We start from the raw sequence: 16,111 nt of genomic DNA, 5'->3' as shown, positions 1-16,111 counted from the left end.
CAGCATGGGAATTACCATAATTCTGATCTGTGTAACTTGGAAGGCAGATTCAGTTCCTGTAGAAAAAATAGTACTTGCTCTGGTTTTTCCAGTCTCTGTAAGAAACCCTGCAAAAGGGAAACACTGAAGTTACGATGACTGCCTCATTTGTTAACTCATTTGACAACTTCCAGAACATTCCCCTTCTTCACCAAATAGGCAATGTTCCAAGCAGTACGGTGAGCACAAGAGGGGCGTGTGCGGATGACGGACTGGCTGGCCAAAAAGATGGATGAGGAAGACACAAACACCCTGGACGAGGAAGAGAGCCCACCGCCACGTGAAGAGCACATCAGCCACTATCGTGTTAGCACTAGGGAAGGAGTGAGGCTTCCTTCCAGATGCTCCAGATGCCAGATGAGCCACACCAAGAAATACCCTTCCCTTAAATTATGTTCTCAGCAATACCATATGCCTCGATCTGCTGAGTCTCTTACTGCTTTAAGATGACACAATAGGAACATAATCTGAATTTAAAAACGCTAACTTTTTGTATTCCAAGATGGAGAACCCTTGCTTTTCAAAACTCAAGGCTCTCAACTACTTTGAAATTGTTACAAGTGATTGGCCCTTAGCAGATTACAGGACTGTGATAATGAAGGCACACAAATGGTTCAAGGACCACCACCCAGCAGAGGCCAACACAGTGTGCAGCCTGCGTGTTCTGAGCACCCCAGAGCCCCACGCGTGGTCTCACGTGGCCGCAGCACTTCCCACTCACAAAACACAGACACACCTACCACTCACCGTCTCTCGTCCACGGCTCGACGAGGAGGTTTTCAGGCCCTGATTTCTCTTCCTTCCCTTTGACATCACAGGCCTGAAGGATCAACTGGAGAGGTTTACCTGATCAAAGACAAGACAGAGAACGAGAGCCTTAACCCAGCACTATAAAAAAAATAAAGACTAGCAGACACATCAGTGGAAATGGAGCATCTGTGGACACCACACTAATAAAAATGTACCTGTTGAAAAAAAAGCAGAGAAACGATGCTGGACAAAAGCTACGCTTTCTTGAAAGAGACCAAGTACAGCTTTATGTCCCTACATGATTCCATGAAGAGGTCTCTAAAACACCACTATTCAGAAACAAAGTATATTGTAAGACAGGGTAACAGCATACGTTCAACATACTTGGGAGAGGGAGTTCTAAGATAGTGTTTTGGAGCCAATAATTAATTTTGTTGTAACTGCATTTAAATACATAAATAATATCTTACGCTTCGGGGTTTTGTTTCTTTAATACACCTGCGGGCAAATTTTGAAAGTTTTAAAAATTACAAAAATCACCATTTGCTATGATGACCTGAAAGCTTTTCCTTTTTCTCTTGTGTTAATAATGTTGTAGTGATGGGGCGCCTGGGTGGCTCAGTCGGTTGAGCGTCCGACTTCAGCTCAGGTCATGATCTCACAGCTTGTGGGTTTGAGCCCCGTGTCAGGCTCTGTGCTGACAGCTTGGAGCCTGGAGCCTGCTTCAGATTCTGTGCCTCCCTTTCTCTCTGCCCCAACACACTCGCATTCTGTCTCTGTCTCTCTCAAAAATAAATAAATGTTAAAAAAAAAAAATTTTTTTTTAATTAATTAATTTATTTATTTTTTAACATTTATTTATTTTTGGGACAGAGAGAGACAGAGCATGAACGGGGGAGGGGCAGAGAGAGAGGGAGACACAGAATTGGAAACAGGCTCCAGGCTCTGAGCCATCAGCCCAGAGCCCGACGCGGGGCTCGAACTCACGGACCGCGAGATCGTGACCTGGCTGAAGTCGGATGCTTAACCGACTGCGCCACCCAGGCGCCCCTTTAAATTTAAATAATACTGCAGTGAGAACCCACTAACCTGTACTCCAACCCAGAACTAGAACACTGCCGATAATAAACATTCCCTCACGTTTTATGCCCCCACCCAGCATTCCCTACCTAAACAACTGCTCATCTGAACTGAAAAGCGTCCTGGAGAGTATTTCCCAGACACTACATATCCCCCCCTCATCCAGCCGTGCCTGCTATGGGCCCCCTACCCAACCAAAAAATTATCTTTTAAAATCTAGGGGGGAAAATGGATTTATAACACATTAATTGTCTGCCTTTAAAAATTAAACATAAAATAAATTATTAAGTCATATTAAGGCAAAAGTACAAAGATCATGACAGAAACAGCACAGTTTGCCCATTACTACACGGATGGGATCCACTACTGTACTTTGCAGACAGAAACTTCAGCACCAGAAGCCAGGATGGCAAAGAAGTTGTTCCTCACAGCCCAACTGAGAAGGGTCGGCAGACAGCGTCACGACGGGCCCAGGTGGGCAAAGCGGTGGCAGGCCTGTGGAGCTCACGGGAGGCAGAGGGATGCCGTCTAAGACGAGGATCGGTTCTCTCCTCCTCCACAGGGGAGACCGTCCAACTTCCCAACCCTCTTGGTCTACACACGCGGTGTAACTACAGTGACCTGATCCACAAACTACCCGAGGACATAAGATGCCAGGAAGTCCCACGTTAATGATGGGGTTTTTTCTGCTATTGTTGTTTTATTTTAGAGAGAGAGAGAGAGCATGCGTGAGAGGGGCAGACGGAGAGAGGGGCACAGATTGACGGAGAGAGAGAATCCCAAGAATCGATGGAGAGGTCGATCCTATGACCCTGGGATCAAGACCGGAGCAGAAATCAAGAGTCAGACGCTCAACCGACCGAGCCCCCCATGCGCCCCTCGGTAACAGTGGTTTTCTGGCTTGTCCATCCCAGGAGCCTGCATCACTTACCATATTTAAGGAGCAGGTTCTGCCTGACTGACGCCATGGAGGAGATGAGGGACGAGGCTTCGTAGCGTGTGTCCAGGTGGTCAGTGATGGCACACAGAGAGCTCAGCACTTTGGCGACACTTCCTCTTGCTAGTGCAAAAGCCAGAAGGGTCAGCTCCACCTCTGGAGTCGAACAGCAGCTATGAGCAAAGAACAAAAAACTTTTCACTTCTTAAAAACATGAGCACATCAAGGTAGCCCGAACCCCACGTAATTGACCCCAGAAGTAAAACTGACCCATGGTGTGCTTTCTATACGTTTACCAGAAATACTTTCTCAAAATCCTCAAGATAACCTGAAGAAAAATTAAATCAACCTAGAGGACTAGGAAATTAAATCCTCACCTCTGTCTCCTTAATCTGTAAGCATTAAACAATACTAACAATATCAACTTTAACAAATCAAACGATAAGTAAATAAACCACAAATAAAGAAGCTCCTACAAGAAGCCGCTGCTCTAAGAATGACGACTGGGTGAGGACTGGGTTGGGAGCTCAGTCCTCCAACACCAACAGGGTATTTTAGACGTACTGCACCATACGCTTCTCGGTCATTTTGAACACATCACGTACAAACTGCTTCCTGTTAAATGTTTATTTGTTTATTTTTGAGAGAGACGGAGCGAAGAGAGCGAGTGTGCCAGGGCAAGCAAGACCTCCGACAAGCCACTACGGGGCCTCAGCCAGGCCTGTGGACCAGCGGCTGTACAGGCAGGCAAGCGGATGGCGCCCAAGGCCACCACGTAAGCAGAGGGACGGAGGGACACCGCTTCTGGCTGCAGCAGAGAACCCCCCCACCCACCCCCACCTCCTAAGGTCAGGCAGCATCCCAAGATAATGGAGTTTACACGGGTGAATGCGTCATTTCTTCTTCAATCGTGAACTATGAGCTGTTTTTAGTGGTAATCCATGAAAGATAAAAACAGTTTTTTAAAGGAAGACTTAACAAGCACAGATGCCCTCTACGCCCTATAAGCCCCACCTCATCAACCCTGATTTTACCTCGTTATTCTTATGAGGAAGCTGTCCACTTCTTCAAGAACGTTGGGAGACAGGAAAGTCGAGAAATCTGTGGATCCTGGTGAGAGGGAAAGTGGAGGCATGTGCTGCAGCGCCTTCCTGAAAGTGGGAGGTGGAGGTCAGAACACGCCAGGCGGACACATTAGTTCACGAACACGAAACAAAAACTGAACGCCTAGAAGCTCGTTTGGATTGATCCCTCCTGAGCGAACAGCGTTCCTACGGAGAGCCTGACACCCAGTGTGACATCTGCTTCCCCCGGAGTCATGGTGCCAGGTCCTGTCGTGGGGTTTCTTTCTGGTTTAGTTCTTCTTTCAAGAGTTCCCTTGCCCTCTGCAAAGGCTCATTCCATACTCTTTGGGATCAAGTACTCATTCTACGCAGAGTGGGCAAAAGACACACGTACTCTCCAGAAAAACCCCAGACTTTGTAGAAAACCCGACCCCGGAGGGAGAGCAGCTTGGGGCCCAGGAAACGGTTCAGTTCATACATCCGATCTTAGGTCTACGGTATCTAAAGACGTGCCACGAATTTTCTTTTCTCCTAAACATACCAGCACCCATCACCGTTTCTATTCTTGCCCGTGTTCCTAAAATATGCTATTCTAGCCTTTCTACCTTCATGCCTGCTTCAATGTTTCTCTTTTCTTGTCTCCACTAACATTTATCTTTCTGAAACCCCTCCGAAGCTTTATCTCCTCCAAACTAGTAGTTACCCAACAAACCGATACAACCCAAAACTACTGGGTCCTACTCTGCACCAGCAATCGTGCTAGGTGTGCAACTTGAAGGTGTGCAAAAAATAACTCAAGATTCTGCAACTGACCATCATCTTACGGCAGCAGTAATGAGAATCTCCAAAACAACTTTATTTCTACGTTTCAAAATAGAGACAGCACGGTAGAGCTAATATTCTGTCAGCTCCCACTGTGCCCTCAGCTCTCGCCCTCTCTCTACACGGAGCTGCAAATGCAGGAGGCCACCGAGGTCACACACGCGGATGTAGTGCAAGCAAACACTTTGTTTCGTGATACTTTTTATTTTTCCTCATTGATTTTCATTGATTTTTCCAAAAAATTTTATAGTAGTTTTAGATCACTGACATTTAAACATTAGGAGTGGAAATGTAATTGCAGATTAATAATTACAGCTTCTTAGAAATATAAGCTTTAAATATATCCATTCCTTGAAATCTTGCCATTTGCAACAACATGGGTGGAACCAGAGTGTATTATGCTAAGTGCAATAAGTCAGAGAAAGATAAATATCGCATGATTTCTCTTATATGTGGTATTTAAGAAACAAAACAGATGAACACAGGGGAAGGAAAGGAAAAATAAAAGTAGAGAGGAAGGCAAACCATGAGACTCTTAACTGCAGAGAACAAGCTGAGGGTTGATGACGGGGGCGGGGGCGGGGGCGGGGGGGGGGTTACATGGGTGATGGGCATTAGGAGGGCACTTGCTGGCATGAGCCCTGGGTGTCGTATGGAAGTGATGAATCACCGGGTTCTGCTCCTGAAACCAGTACTACACAGTATGTTAACTAACTTGAATTTAAATTTAACAAAATTATCTCCACTTGTCAACCACTTGGCTTATCTTCACAAAAATTAGGTAGAAAGCCCTTCTTCTCTTTCCTGAAAATTTAGTCCCTAAAGCAGGGCTGTGCTTGGGCAGGAGGACAGGCACCACGGTGGCCCACAATGGGGTTCTGGAGTGGGGACGGTCACAGCAGTGGCCTTGCAAAAGATGCTGGGGCGGAAGTGGGGTGAGGGCAGGGTCCGGATGAGGGCAGGAGATGGGAGCCTGGTCATGTGGGAGGACGGGCGGCAGGTTTCTCAGCATCACATAAGGGAAGCACAAACAGAGGGCGACAACCAGAGGCGGGGTCGTCTGTACACGGGGTCAGAAGTGAGCACGGAAGGGAGCTCAGAGAAATGAGCATGCGTGTAAATGTGCACAATGTACACACACGTGCACGTCACTCCCGTGCAAACACGTATTTCCCAGTGGGGCCCAGAGACAGAGGAGAGAAGTCACACCCCACCTGCAATGAGTTCAGTGTGTTCTCTTTCTTCTTCCTTCCCTTAAAAAAATTTTTTTTTTATGTTTATTTATTTTAGAGAGAGGCAGAGTGCAAGCAGGGGAGGGGCAGAGAGAGAAGGAGACACAGAATCCGAAGCAGGCTCCAGGCTCTGAGCTGTCAGAGCAGAGCCTGACGCGGGGCTCGAACCCACACACCACGAGATCATGACCTGAGTCGAAGTCAGATGCTCAACCGACTGAACCACCCAGGAGCCCCTCTTTTTTAAAAATTTTGTACATTTATTTATTTATTTATTTATTTTTTCAACGTTTATTTATTTTTGGGACAGAGAGAGACAGAGCATGAACGGGGGAGGGGCAGAGAGAAAGGGAGACACAGAATCGGAAACAGGCTCCAGGCTCTGAGCCATCAGCCCAGAGCCCGACGCGGGGCTCGAACTCACGGACCATGAGATCGTGACCTGGTTGAAGTCGGACACTCAACCGACTGCGCCACCCAGGCGCCCCTTATTTATTTATTTTGAGAGAGAATGTGCGCGTGTGTGCGTGCACACAAGTGGGGGAGGGGCAGAGACAGAATCCCCAGAAGGCTCCACGCCATCAGCACAGATGAACCCATAAACTGTGAGATGACAACCTGAGCCGAGATCGAGAGTCGGGCGCTTAACCGACCGCGCCACCCAGGCGTCCCTTGCGTGTTCACTTCCTAAATTCTCCACTAAAAGGGACGATGACTCTGCAGAAAAAATGGTTCACTGCAGGACTAAGGCAGGGAGCATTCAAGACAGGCCTGGAGTATTTTGTTGTTCTGGAAAGTAAGGAAGTGTTCCAAGTTAATGAAGACATGTCAAAGGACCCATGAACCAGACTGAAGGAGTTCCCACAGGCCAAGCCTGGGCCAATCCAAACATCAACACCGTGATCAGTTATAACCCAGAGAACAACGTTAAGAATCAACGCGTCCACACCAATACCAAGTTTGAGGAGGAATGGGATATGTTGTCTCAGAGCATCTCCTCACAAAATACTAATTACCAGGAAAAAAAAAAAAAAAAGTCCCTTTACAATGGAAAAATCTAAGAGACCACCCTTCCATCCAGGGATCGATGTTGACCTGAACAGCACCAGTAACCGGACAATCTAAGGTGGCGTGTCAGCTGACGGGGTGAAACCAGAGCGCGTCATCACTTCTGTGATGCTCCCGCTAAAGATACAACACCTACACTTAATCATGAGACATCAGATAAACCAAAATCGAACGACACTCTTGCAAATAACTGACCTGTAATTTTCAAACGTGTCAAAGCCGTACAGTCAAGGGAAGACTGAGGAACTGGTCCACTCTGATGGAGACCGAAGAGACGTGGCAACAAAATAAAGTATGATTCTGGCCTGGATCGCTGTGCCACACAGGACACTACTGGGGCAACTCACAAGCCCCGAAAGGACGGTGCCGTAAGTGCCTGTCAATCCCCTGGGCCTGATGGCTGTAGCGCAGTGTTCTTATTCACAGGAAATACACGCCAATGTATTAGGGACAATGGGGCACCAGGTTTGCAAATTTCTCTCCAACACCTCAGAAGGAAATAAAAGTTCTTTGCATTGCACTTGAAATCCTTCTCTAAGTTACAGACCGTTTTTCTAAAAAAAACTTTAAACAGGAAGCAAGACAGGAGTATGGCCAAATACTGCCCTTCACATCTGGCACTGCCCGCAGTGTTACTGGCTGAGCAGTTTTATTTAACAGCAATAACCAACAATCTCAAAAGACATCGAGAGGACATCTACCAACAGTCTCTTGTTATCAGTCACTGAACTTAAACGCAGGGCTCTGACACTTCACTGCTCCTAAGGCTGCACGTCACTCACCACTTTCTGCCTTGTATGTTACCGCTGGGACTTTGTGCCCTCACAGGTTTTTTTTTTTAACTTTTTAACTTTTAATTTTCTTAATTTAAATGTGATTCAATTTTAATTGTTTAATTTTAACTTTTAATTCAATTTTAATTTACCTTTACTTTCTCCATTTTAATTTTCAAAGGTGCTCTACATTTCAAACTGAATTCATTTAGCACCCTTGAACAGATTTCCATCAGGAGCGAAAAGAGCCCTCAACCTGGAGTCCAGAGGCCTAGACCCTACCTGACACATCCCTGCCCAGCGATGGGCCCTGGGGAACGCCACGGGGTCCTCACCTGTCACCTGGGGAGAAGTTTTACGTGTACATTTCACAGTACGAGGAGGTAAATGACAGACAGCACCTGAAGGAGCTTATCTGATCTCAAGCGCTACATAAGTGTGACCAACTGCCCCTAACAAGGAGCAAGCCGGGAGCCGACAGCACCAACAGGAAACACCGGGGCACCCGAGGCGGAGACGCTGAGTCTCAGTGACTGAGGGCTGCTAAGTGCCATGCTCTGCAGGGGGAGGGGACGACAGGGGCCACGGAGGGTTGGAAAGCAGAGGGGGTGACTTACTGAGTATTGTGCAGCACGGTCTGGACGAAGGCGGGGTTTGTCTCCATGGACGCCGTCACCAGAGATGTCAGCAGAGACCAGTACCAGATTGCAGAAGCATCTGAGACTGAGACCCCAGACTTCTTAACTCTCTGAAAGCCAACAGCCCTCAGACCATGAATTCTAGTGTCACATCCATCGCTAAGACAACGTTTTATGTTAATCTGGACATCTGTCAAGCACAAACAACAAATTCAGTATTGGATTAAGTTCTTTAGTTCAGCAAATGCTAAGCTCCCAACTAAAAGCAAAATAGCAATTCACATTTTGAAAAGAAAATTCTGAAATAACTCTGATACCAGAAATAATGTGTACAATGCAGCTAGCATACAATAAACTTGTCAAAAAAGCATCAACCAAATTAAGGAGTCATAAGAACAATGGGTAAATTTAAGGGCGGCTTAAAATGTTTCCATTGCAAAGTTTCTTAGAAATTTACGTGTCTTGAAAACTAACACAAAGATCGTTTTTTAAGTCCTGACTAAATCCATGGTAAGAAAACTTCTACAGCTAGGGTTCTGAAATTTCGATTGAGTTAAAAACAGGAGCTTGCTCACAGCAGTTGTGAGAATTTGTTTCTGATAATCAAGTCCAAACAGGGGACGCAGGCGTGACTCACTTTTAAGAGGTGTCACAATTTCTTATTTGGGTTGGAGAGGAGGAGGTGAGAAGTTAAAAGGGACACAACTTAGAGAAAAGCCCAGCACAGTGAGACAGGAAGCGTCTACTCCAGGAGCTGAACTACCGCTCTGCCTACGGGCAAGACACAAAGACTCTACCTCCCTAGGCCTCAGTTCCTTTGAGCAAAGTAAGAACACTTCTTTTGGCCCAGGAGAGCATTAGAAGAAATGAGACAAAGCATGAAGCATTCCGGCTCCCTGAATGAAAAAAGCCTGGAAAGAAATCACAGAATTGTGATTATTTCCAAAATGCTAGGTGTGACGCAAGGTTATAATATTATAAAAATGGAAACAACCTAAATGTCCAAGAATAAAGAGCTGGTTAAAACTAAGGCAAATTCTTACAACGCTAAATAAAGGTGTACAAAAACACGCGGTAGGACAACGCGCTAAAGAATTACAAACCAGCGTGGAAAGCATATCGCTCGCCATTTTTGTAAATACGCACCCACAACCCTATGTTTTATTTTTAAAAGGCGTGTGTGTGCGCATGTGTACACACATGTTTACACACACACACACGCGCACATGCACACACACACACAAGAAAAGATCTGGAAGGTTCACACTAACACATTCACAGTGATTATCCCTGGGTGGTGGGATTTTGAGTAATTTTTGCTTATATTTTGTAGTTTTACAGTAAGGAAACAAGAATATTTCTAATTAAAAAAAGGCTTCTATAACTTTTAAAAACACCAAATAGATGAAATAATGTGACTCTCATGCGCATCACGAGTAGCTGATCAAACCTACAGAGAGAATCTAACGGTTTCTCCACTTTAGAAGTCTTCCCGCTAAAAAATACTCCTCCTTCCCTCCACCCCAAACCCCTTAATTAGAAGGGCAAGGTGCACCCTGGCTGACTCACAGAGCTGGCTGATGTTGGCATTTTCCAGCAGCGTCACGTAGCCGGTGACATTGCTGGGGATGTGCACGTCGCGGACATCCTGGAGCTCACCGACACTCCTCCCCACAGCCACGGTCACCTGCTGCGGCATGTAGCTCTGGTCTGTGGCAGCCACTGCGATGGACAAGTGTCTAAGCACAACATCTGGCTTCATTTTTAAGCTGGAAAACACGGGAGCAGAAACTGCAAATGTTTACACAGGTCAGAAGCGGCAGCATTCACAAGTCCCATCTCCAAGACCTGGTCTTTGATGTCACCAAAGACTCACTGTCCTAAAAGCAACCAACTTGAAACGCTATTAGTTTCAAAGTCCTTATGGCCTCTCATCTCAAAAATTCCTTTCGGGTCAAGATTAATCTTACGTTTCCTCTTAAGCTACTAATACAGGCAGGAAAGTACAATACGAACATCCTAAAAAACATCGCTTTACCTGAGCAACAAATTCTAAACTGCATCCAAAGAACTGAATATACTCCCTCGGCTGTAAGTCAGACGGCTAAAGGTCACATATACTCCCTATGAGAAAACAAGACGATTATTTCTATTCCACCAACTGAAAGGAGCCCATCCTCTGAAGAGACAGGAGAAACTTGAGAACCAGAAGCGTCCCAGCTGATAGTCGTCAATTCCACCCCCGGGTTCCTGCTCATCCCATCCCCTCACTTCCTCAGCGGCAAGATAGGCGCATACGGGTTTATTAAATGCACAGAGAGGATCTTAAAATGTAAAATCGCATCTAAGTACTTGCCCCTTGTGATATTAGTTTTCCTGAGAAACTAGCGAAAAAGATCTGAAATCAGTATCACAAGATATTAGTCAAATACTATTTTCTCCCCCAAAATTCCAAGTAAAGGGATTATCCGTGTTTACGGACAGATGAGCCCGGCAGCATCATTTTACAGGAGCCCCTGTACTTGATTCTTATGGCATGGAAGGTAATTTTGAGTGCACTGATGAGATGGGCACACGGGTCGCCCAGCAGGTGGTGTGGCGCCACCCACCGGATCCAGTGTGAGCGGGCACTGCCGTCCGACTGCCAGTATGACGCCGTGTCTCCATTTGTCATCTTGTCGATGTCCGCAGGGTTGGAGGACGTTTCTATGTAAGCGTAGCACTTTGCCACCGACTTGAGTTTATCCATCTCAGGGCTCCTAGTTAGGTCTCCAGGGCTCTCTGCAGGGAAAATCAGATTCCATCACATGACATCTCTTTCACAAAGGGAAAAAAGGGTCATTTAAAATACCTAACACAGGGGCGCCTGGGTGGCGCAGTCGGTTAAGCGTCCGACTTCAGCCAGGTCACGATCTCGCAGTCCGTGAGTTCGAGCCCCGCGTCGGGCTCTGGGCTGATGGCGCAGAGCCTGGAGCCTGTTTCAGATTCTGTGTCTCCCTCTCTCTCTGCCCCTCCCCCGTTCATGCTCTGTCTCTCTCTGTCCCAAAAATAAATAAACGTTGAAAAAAAAAAAATTTAAAATACCTAACACAAATATGCTTAGTACCTCGGTCCTCGAAAAATAAGCGTTCCTTAAAATCTTCTTCCGAAGAACCAATATAAAAGCAGAAATTGGCCACACTGCTCCGTGAGCCACTGCAGTGCAGCCCCAGAGACATGAGCAGAACCACGCTGAGGGCGGAAAATGGAACCTTACAGTCTGAACTCACGTTTCCTTAATTGTGTGTGAGATTTTTTAACCCACTCATTTGTAAGCCACTTGTGTTTCTGAGTGAGGCCTGGTCCTCCCCTCAACTATTTTCTGTGGGGCACAAGTCTTCTCACCAGTTTGTGTGTTATATGACATGCCCGCATGCACGCGCATGCACATGCACAGAACAGGTGATGTTTACTGAGTGTTCCCTGTGAGCCACTTTTCTATACGTTGTCTATGTTCTAATTCAGTTTAGCAATGAGGAATCTAAGGCACAGAGAGTTAAGTAACCGCCCAAGGTCAGAGCCAGTAAAAGATTAAGTCTGTCACGATGTGTTACAAAATACGTTTTGATTCCCTGAATATCATTCGTCTTTCGACTCTGCTTATATTTTCTGCTGTACAGAACTTTAAATCTGCATAAAGTCTAATTTATTAATCTCTTCTTTTGTAGTTTGAGTTTCACATCTTGCTTAGCAAGGTGTCCCATGTCAAGCATTTGTACAGAGCAGGACTACTTGCCTCTAGCACTTTACGGTTTCTTTACAGCTGAACTGTTTGATCTACCTGAAATTTGTTTCAGTGAATGGAATGGATGAGAATCTAGCTTTATTTACTTCTCCAAATGGCTGGCCAGTTGCCCTGACCCCGCTTGTTGACCGATTCGCCTCTCTACCTTGTACAAAGCAATGCTGAATGTACCTGGTACCATATTCCCACACGTACTTGGGTCTACTTCCTGACTCTATCGTGTTCCACGGACCTGTCTGCCCACACTGTCAAACTGCCGGTGTCATGGAGGGAGTCCGGGGTGGCCTTCCGCATGTATTCAACTACTACTCAGAGTATCTACCATGTGGCAGGCACAGTGCCCGGTGTTAAGGATAATGACACAAATGAGGCAGACAAAATGCAAAGAAATAACAACGCTGCAGCTTCAGGTAGTAAGTGCCACTCAGACCATTAAACCTACAAAGGTGACGGTGAGAAGGTGGAGAATGGTACGGGTCGGGGGGCATGAAATTAGATGGGGTAATGAGGAAAGCCTTCCCCGAGGTCACATCTGAACAGAGACATGAATGAGAAGCCAGTTGTGCTAAGAAGGGAGGGAGGGAGGGAGGGGAGAGACAGAGAAAGCCAGCAGACCACATTCTTATGCTACAGACTGGCTGCTGTTCCAGTTTTCGGAAGAGAAGGCAGGGAGGAGGAGGGTCTGCTCACAGCGCGTCTGGAAGAAATGACGACAGAACGCGGTCCCACAGCCCCCACCACACACGTGCACGTACCCTTCTCCTTCTGTACCAGCTGGTCCAGGGACTCCTTCAGAACCGAAACCCTCATGGAGCACATGTTATTGCAGTGGTCCAACATGGGGCAGGGGACGGCCATGCCGGAGAGCCGGTTGCGATGCAGGAAACGCAGGATCAGGGACGCGTGAACACCCAGGCCCTCCTTGGACTCTGAAAATATGTCTATAAAACCTAGGCAGACAAAACCCAGTTTGGGTGATTCAGGAATGCGCCACAACAGTGTTCCCACACCCCCGCCGGTGGCCTACCTCGACTGGCTGAGTGAAAAGCAGCCATTATGGGTCTTTACTGATACTCTAAGTTTTGATCATTTAAAAATCTAAGCAACTTTTAAGAAATGAACCAGTGGTAATCTCAACTTAAAAGTTAATTTCATGGGACGCCTGGCCGGCTCAGGTGGTGGAGCACGTGCCTCTTCACCTCAGGATTGTGAGTTCGAGCCCCGTGTTGGGTGTAGAGATCACTCAAAAATAAAATTTAAAAAAAATTCCTTTCGTTTAATAAAATTTTAGAAGACTCTGAATAATGATTATGTGTTTCAATCCAAACTTTAAAAAGGTATAAACACCGAAATACTAACCAGAAGTTCTTAAACGTGTTGTACAGACAGAACGTGGGCTCAGGATAAAGTTTATCGTCTCTGTGAGTAAAAGAGTAACTTTTTATACGAAACTACAGGACACCACGATGACGACGGTGCAGCCACCACCCTGACCACGATTCCCGGTGGCATCTCACGGCGTGCAGGCTCTGGCCCCCACTCCAGTGCTCTCTCCAGTGCAGCTCCCTGGAGTCTGCCCACTCCGTCCATCCCTCTGGCCTCAAAATCTCCCATTCGTGCTGACCCACCCACGTTTCCCGAGCGGCTCTCCCGGCCGTCCTCTGTCTGGCGTTAACCCAAGCAATCGTACGAACACACAAAACACACAATGTCTACCCCTGTTTAACATCCTCCCATGGCTCCGCATAACCTACAGTGAGCACAGGTGCCCATAACCCAGTAACAAGTGGAGAGAGGATAAACACGGCACCTCTTCCCAGAGCTCAGATACACTCGTGGGTTTGGGGGAAAATTCTTCTCTTTTTACTTTCCAATGAATCATAACTGGACATGACAAAAAGTACCTATGTTACAAGTGTACTGACTGATGAACTTGCACAAACTGAACACCCCATGTATGCAGCACCGAGCGCAAGACCCCAAAAGTCTTAGCAGAAATTATTTAAGTGTAAAACAAACAGGTTAGGGGCACCTGGGGGGCTCAGTCGGTTAAGCGACCGACTTTTCACGGGTTCGAGTCCCACGTCAGGTTCTGTGCTGACGGCTCAGAGCCTGGAGCCCGCTTCGGATTCTGTGTCTCCCTCGCTCCCTGCCCCTCCCCCGCTCGCACTCTGCCTCTCTCTCAAAAATAAACAAACATTTAAAAAATTTAAAAAAAATAATAAAGTGAACAAACAAACAGGTTACATTCAGGAATGAAACTCTGCATTAATTTTTAAGAGAAAACACGAGACTGACGAGAATTTATGTGCTGGAAGCGGCCGATTTTCACTACGCCCTCCACACAAACCCTGGAGACACGGGCTCCATTTCCCAAGACTCACCGGTCCGTGCCGCCCCTCCTTGTACAGTGTTTGTTCCCTGGGCAGACTCCACGGCAGCACCCCCCTCACGTGATGACACTGCTGGTGCCACACCCACATGCTCAGCACCCACGTGAAAAGGCAGACAGACTCTGGCAATGGGGACATTCTTCGACACGCGGAAACAGGCAGCGGACGTGGCAAACGCTTAGCGCCAGCACAGTGAGATGTGAAAGGGACAAGTTCCGATCTTGGTCAGAAAGAGCGACAAGGAACAAATCCCACACAACAGGTGAGTCCAGCTTACCAGGGTTTGTCCTAACACTGTGAGAAAATAGTTTTTGTACACTGGAGGTTGATAGAAAATTTTGAGTAAAAAGTCCTAGTCACCACCCTGCCACGTAAGCACGTTGGGCTCCGAGCCCCGAGTCTTTCTAATTCTATCTCCCCTCCCCCAGTCTCCCAGAACAACGGTGCACTGAGTATTATTTCAGGTGGGTTCCCTGGTCTTCGCCCCTTCCTCCCCTCCCCAACATCTGCTTGAGGCGTCCACATACAGCTCCCGATGTTACCGGTGCTGGTAACGCACGCGTGGCAGTGATACGGAAATGCCGAGATACGACTTAGCGAAACGTAATTCAAAGCGCACTTTTAACTGCCCTGAGAGCAGGAAAAAAGTTAACATGTGTGGACCACCTCCAACGCTATAAAGATGACACAATTAGGGGCGCGTGGGTGGCTCAGGGGGTTAAGTGTCCGACTCTTGATTTCAGCTCAGGTCATGAATTCCGGTTCATGAGACTGAGCCCATGTCGGGCTCCGCACTGACGGCGTGGAGCCTTCTTGGGACTCTCTCTCCCCCTCTCTCTGCCCCTCCCCTGCTCATACTCTCTCACTCTCTCTCGCTCAAAAATAAACATTTTTTAAAGTCCAAGATTACACAATCGAAGACAACTTGAGGAAGAACGGAAAGCTGCATTCTTCATCAGTATACACACATCGTCCTTTCCCAGCGCACACGCCCTCCACGGTAAGTCAGAGAGGTCAAGGGCAATCCCATTTACATCGGTGCGTCTATCAAGTCTACCTGCCTCCACCGCTGCTCCCGCCAGGCTCTGCGCTACATGTTAGGACACCGAGAGCACAGAGCAGGAAAAGTTCTGAGACAAGCTGAGGGTACAAGGATGATAAGCAAAGTTTTATTCCTTTGCAACTCAACTGTTTTCTCACTGAAGAAAAAAGAGGGTAACTTAATTTTGATTCTGTCTTCGGAGTCCCTAGAAGAAACCATACAAAAACACAAAGTTTTTTCCGAGGGACAGTCTAGAAGAAGTATTGCTTACTTTCATGCTGTTTTTATTACTACTTAAATTTCAGAGTGGTAGCTTTCAAAAACAAAAACACTGGGCACCTACCATCTACCAAAGATACGTTAAATGTGAGGACACAGCAGAAATAAAAGGTCCCTGTCCTCACGGAGCTCAGAGTATAAGAATAAAGACAGACATTTACGGATAAATGAAGGATTAATTAATTAATCACAGCGCTGACATGAGGCAAA

The 16,111-nt window shown here is 46.8% G+C and overlaps 1 protein-coding gene across 1 annotated transcript in view; it reads right to left on the bottom strand.

Annotated features, from left to right (window-relative positions):
• The window catches only part of ZZEF1 (zinc finger ZZ-type and EF-hand domain containing 1), a gene marked incomplete at its 5' end in the record, with an annotated part of 105,495 nt that overhangs the window by 72,651 nt on the left and 16,733 nt on the right, over nucleotides 1–16,111 (bottom strand). The window contains 8 exons of the mRNA XM_040452955.1: nucleotides 16–107; nucleotides 787–885; nucleotides 2,801–2,979; nucleotides 3,841–3,957; nucleotides 8,383–8,593; nucleotides 9,973–10,172; nucleotides 11,013–11,184; nucleotides 12,943–13,137. Of these exons, the coding sequence (XP_040308889.1) occupies nucleotides 16–107; nucleotides 787–885; nucleotides 2,801–2,979; nucleotides 3,841–3,957; nucleotides 8,383–8,593; nucleotides 9,973–10,172; nucleotides 11,013–11,184; nucleotides 12,943–13,137 (1,265 nt within the window). The remainder of the gene's footprint in view (nucleotides 1–15; nucleotides 108–786; nucleotides 886–2,800; nucleotides 2,980–3,840; nucleotides 3,958–8,382; nucleotides 8,594–9,972; nucleotides 10,173–11,012; nucleotides 11,185–12,942; nucleotides 13,138–16,111) is intronic.

This window comes from Herpailurus yagouaroundi, unplaced genomic scaffold (genome assembly GCF_014898765.1).
Source record: "Herpailurus yagouaroundi ecotype Mexico unplaced genomic scaffold, PumYag 208, whole genome shotgun sequence".
NCBI lineage: Eukaryota > Metazoa > Chordata > Mammalia > Carnivora > Felidae > Herpailurus > Herpailurus yagouaroundi.
Note: the sequence above shows the minus strand (reverse complement) of the source record. Positions and strands in the feature narration are given on the sequence as shown.